Source organism: Tupaia chinensis, unplaced genomic scaffold, assembly GCF_000334495.1.
Source record: "Tupaia chinensis unplaced genomic scaffold, TupChi_1.0 Scaffold000231_1, whole genome shotgun sequence".
NCBI classification, from domain to species: domain Eukaryota; kingdom Metazoa; phylum Chordata; class Mammalia; order Scandentia; family Tupaiidae; genus Tupaia; species Tupaia belangeri.
Window position 1 is genome coordinate 1290583 of NW_006159706.1, and position 5111 is coordinate 1295693.

The 5111-nt window shown below is 49.2% G+C and overlaps 1 protein-coding gene across 6 annotated transcripts in view; it reads right to left on the reverse strand.

Annotated features, from left to right (window-relative positions):
- The window catches only part of LOC102498323 (phosphorylase b kinase gamma catalytic chain, liver/testis isoform), a 13852-nt gene that overhangs the window by 4649 nt on the left and 4092 nt on the right, over positions 1-5111 (reverse strand). For 2 of the 6 annotated variants that reach the window (XM_027771714.1, XM_027771713.1), the window contains exons 3-6: positions 3684-3837; positions 2003-2106; positions 1009-1074; positions 754-917 (exon numbers count right to left, since the gene is read on the reverse strand). In XM_027771714.1, the coding sequence (XP_027627515.1) occupies positions 754-917; positions 1009-1074; positions 2003-2106; positions 3684-3837 (488 nt within the window). Of the gene's footprint in view, positions 1-753; positions 918-1008; positions 1075-2002; positions 2107-3331; positions 3387-3661; positions 3838-4627; positions 4720-5111 lie in introns of those variants that run through there. The other 4 variants (XM_027771716.1, XM_027771715.1, XM_027771717.1 and 1 more) reach the window with 4 other exon arrangements.

A 5111-nucleotide genomic window follows, 5' to 3' on the forward strand; every position in this document is an offset into this window, starting at 1 on the left:
GGAAAGAGGGGGGAAGAGAGGGAGAAAGAGAGAGAGAGAGAAATCAAGCCACCAGGTCTGGGACTTGAACCATAGTTGGCAAGGTGGTAGTCCAGTGCCCTCAACCACCACACCACCTGCCAGTGTCCCTATAGCAATCTTTTTTAAAAAAAATTTAAAAAAGCAGAGAGCCAGCAGGTGGCATAGTGGTTAAAGTTATAGACTCCTATATGGCTGACCATGGTTTGAGTCCTGGACCTGGCAGCTTGGAACTCATGCTGAGCACATGTGCATGTGGGCCCAAAATCCCAAGAAAAGACTGGCAAGGGGATTGTGGTGTGGACATACCCCCTGGGAGTGATTTCTCACTTTCTCTGTCTCTCCATTGAACACAAGTGCCCTATAGCAAAAAAAAAAAAAATCTCTCTTAAAATAAATTTAAAACAGCACACTGTGGTCCTGTTTCCTCCAGACTCCAAACATGCTGCTGAGCTCCTGCTACCTCTTTTTCCTTTTGGAACAAGACTCAGACTCAGACGCCCCTCCCCACTGCCTTCCTTGGCATGGCCTTTCACCTTCTGTGCACCACTGTCTGCTTACCTGGACAGAGGTCCCCCCAGGTCAGGAAACTCACTGAGTAGCACACAAGTTTTTATACCCAGAGTATATGGTGTGTGCTCACAGATTTCTCCTGTTCCCTTGCTGCCTGGGACTTGTTACTCAGGCCACGATCTCCTTCCCTCCCAAGCCTGTTAGGGCACCAGATCCCCTCACCTCGAAGCTTCTCGCCAGGTTCCAAATGGCAGGAGAACCCAAAATCTGAAAGTCGGATCTGCATATTGTCATCTAGGAGAATATTCTCAGGCTTCAGGTCTCGGTGCACAATGTTGTTGGCATGGAGAAAGCTCACCGCTTCCAGCAGAGACCTCATGATGGACCTGGGGGAGGTAGAATCTCCTCCTTTGCTTCTCCCTGCTCCCCCCACCCTCATTCCCTGCTCACCCCAGGGCCTGCAGGCTCAGCCATTACCTAGTTTCCTTTTCTGAGAGGGCCACTTTCTCTGTGAGATAGTCAAACAGCTCTCCTTTCCGCATCCTACGGGATAGGAGGGAGATAAGAGGCAGATGCACCCCACAGTGAGGGCTGAAAAAGTTAAAACTGCTCACATAAAGTATCATGGAAAAGGCTAGTAAAAAGACTGCCAACAAACCCCATGGTCTCGAGAGAGCACTCTGACAGTGAACTAACTGGATGCAGTGCGGGGAATGTGGCCTGGTGATGGACTATCTGCATTGTGCCATGATGGGGCTATATTTCAGCAAAAATAATAAATTTGTACAAGATACTTGTTATAAAGCTAGAAAAAAGGCATCTTTGGGGCCAGCAGGTGGTGTGGTGGGTGAAGGGCACTTGACTCCGATATGGCTGACAGTGGTTCAAGTCTTGGACCTGGTGGCTTGCTTTCTTACTTTCTCTCTCTCTCTCACTCTGTCCCTCTCTGGTCAACTTAAAAATAAATAAAGTTAAATAAAAATAATTCATTTTAATTAAAGGCATCTGGGGACCAGCAGTTAGCGTAATGGCTATGTCGCTGGACTCCCACATAGTTGACTGCGGTTCATGTCCCGGACCTGGTGGCTTAAAACTCACCCCGGGCGCGTGTGCGTGCGTGCCCAAGATCCCGAGAGGAGAACGGAGGAGAAGGGATTGCGGCGTGGCCATCCCCCCTGGGGGGTGATTTCTCGCTTTCTGTCTCTCTGTCTGTCTGGCTGGCAAGCGCACGTGCCCTATAGCAAAATAAAAAACCTCTACAAAAAATTTTTAAAAAGGCATCTTCAAGTGAATGTATTCAGAATATGGACTAACATGGCAGTTAACAGTGACAAAAGGATTGAATAGAACTTTAAGATCTTGCCTTTTCTTTTTTTTTTTTTGGGGGGGGGTTGCTATAGGGTATGTGCACTTGCCAGAGAGAGAGCGCGTGCAAGAGAGCGAACAAGTGAGCATGAAAGTGAGAAATCACCCCTTGGAGGATGGCCATGCCACAATCTCTTCTCCATTCTTCTCTAGGATTTTGGGCCTGCACACAGATGTGCCTGGTGTTCTTCTCAGGCCACTGCATTGTATCTGGAATGTGAACCCACAGAATTGACCCTGTGAAATCCAGCACCTTAACCATCACACCACTTGCTGGCCCTGAGATCTTGCCTATTTTAACTGATTATTTAAAACTGACATTATTGCAACTCTGCATCAACCCTCAAAATTATGAGACCAGAGACCAGCAGATGGCATTATGGTTCATCGCTGGACTCCCACGTAGTTGACCGCAGTTGAGTCCCAGGCCTGGTGGCTTGAAATTCATGCCAGGCATGTGTGCATGCATGCCCAAAATCCAAGGAAGAGAATGGAAGAAAGGGGATTGCAACATGGCCATCCCTCCTTGTTGGGGGCGATGGTCCTCGGTTAAAAAAAAAAAAAAAGAATTATGAGACAAGACATGGTAGTACAGCAGCTTAAAAAGAACATGCTGGCACATGTGCATGCCCCAAATCCCAACAGGATGGAGAAGTGAAGCTACTGCAGCACAACCCCACCCCATTGGGGAGGGGGGGGCTGTGCTTTTCTTCTGTTCTCTGTCTTTATGAATCTCCCTGGCAAGCACATGCACCCTTTGGCAATTAAAATAAAAGCTAAGTTAGTACCTCTGGAGAGATCTGGGTTAGAGGTCTAAGACGAGACTGGCAAAGAGTGAAAACACTCTCACCTTAAAATACCACTTTTTCAGGTGTGGCGGCACCCCCCCTATGGCAAAATAACACTTTTTCCCCCCTACTCACTATTCACTGGGTCATAAGAACTGTTATGTTTGACTAGTCACTGTTACTCTTTTTTTCGGAGAGGTTTTTGCTATAGGGCATGTGCACTCACCAGACAGAGAGAGACAGAGAGACAGAAAGTGAGAAATCACCCCCTAGGGAGGATGGTCACACTGCAATCCCTTCTCCTCCATTCTCCTCTCGGGATCCTGGGCATGCACGCACACGCGCCTGGCGTGAGTTTTAAGCTACCGGATCCGGGACGCGAACCATGGTCGACTACATGGGAGTCCAGCGACATAGTCATTACGCTAACTGCTGGTCCCAATGGTCACTGTTACTCTTGAACTGGCCTCAATCATGGCACCTCAAGAGAATCTAGAGCCATGGCAGGCAGGTCAAGGTGACAGGGAAAGCCCTAGTTGGATCAGAGGAAAATGTAAACAGGATGGTCTCCAGCCCACTGAGCTATAAGGCTGGGGCCACATGGAGATGGGAAAGTGGCTACTCAGATCGGGCAGGGAGATACTCACAGGTCAAACACCAGGAACATGAAGCTAGAAGACTCGTAGGAATCGATGAGAGTGACTGGGGAAAGAGGCAGAAAAGCAGGGAGACAGAGATGGAAAGGAGCAGATACACATTAAAGGGGATTTTCCACCCTGAGGCAGCAGTGGGCAATTACTGGGAAGGAAGGAGAACCAAAGGAGGTAATAGGGACCCAAAGGCTAGCCACTCTGAGGTGGAACAGAGCCAGGAGGAAGGGAGAAGAGGTATGGATGCAACCAGGGGGAAATGGGCCATGGCTAGGGTCAGCAGGCAGTAGGGGGTGTTAGCTAACAGGAGGAGGGATGCAGCCTCACTGATATGGGGGTGGCCGGCGACCTGGCGAAGGATGTGCGTCTCTCGCCGGGTGGCTTCCCGCACCTCCTCCAGCTGCTCAGGACTCAGTCGTTCAGCTGTCACCTCCATGATCTTCACTGCGAACTCATGGCCAGTAGCTCGATGAACACAACGGCGGACCACAGAGCTTACTCCTCTGCCAGAGTCAGACAACAGCACCAGTCAGGAACTCCATGACATTTTTTTTCCCTTCTTTTAAAGACAGATACACATACACACACACACACACACACACACACACAAACATATATAGGGACAGAGTGAGAGAGAGAGAAAGTGATAAAGCAAGCCACCAGGTCCGGGACTCGAACCGCAGTCAGCCATGTGGGGATCCAGCACCCTTAACCACCACACCACATGCCAGCCCCTTAAAGAGAGATTATTGGGTTTTTTTGGAGAGGTTTTTGCTATAGGGCGCGTGCGCTCGCCAGACAGAAAGAGACAGAGAGATAGAAAGCGAGAAATCACCCCCCCCAGGGGGGATGGCCACGCCGCAATCCCTTCTCCTCCATTCTCCTCTCGGGATCTTGGGCATGCACGCACATGCCCCCGGCGTGAGTTTTAAGCCACTGGGTCCGGGACGCGAACCGCGGTTGACTACGTGGGAGTCCAGTGACATAGCCATTACACCAACTGCCAGTCCCAAGAGAGATTATTGTTAAAGGGCACGTGCGCTTGCTGGAGGCAGAAAGACAAAAAGCAAGAAATCACCCCCTAAGGGGGATGGTCATGCAACAATTCCTCCTCCATTCTCCTTTCAGGATTTTGGGCTCACATGCACACACGCCCAGTGTGAGTTTGAAGCCACGGGTCCAGGACTCAAACTGCAGTTGGCTACATGGGAGTCCAACAACATTACCATTATACCATCTGCTGGTCCCAGTACTCTTATTTCCTCATGAAATGGACCCTCAGAATCCTCTTACCCACTATGCCAGACTTTGAAGACTCCGCTGGACAAAGGGACAACACTCTAGTAGTTCACCCTGGCTGAAAGTAGCTTCTCAGTAGCCTGAACCTGGGTGCACAGCAAGGTGTAACATAAATTCACAGAGAAGGCAGGCATGGAATCTAGGTTAAAATCCAGCCTGCCATTCCCTCCATGGGTAAGACAAGGCCTTGTGACACTGAGCCCCAGAAACTGCCACTCCACTGCAAGAAGTGGGAAGCAAGGATTTAAGTCTCCTTCCAAATTCCACTCATACTCCCCAATTATCCCATTCAAATTTCAAAGTTCCCCTATAATGTCTCAAATGTAGGAGGGCCATTGACTAAAAGACCAAAGTTGAATATTAAACCTTAATTTAGGCCCCAAATTTGCTACTAATCAACTTTCATGTGACACACTGACATAAGCTCTTTGGGCTTTAGCTTCTGCTACTCTAAAATGTGGCTTATATCTTGCAGGAA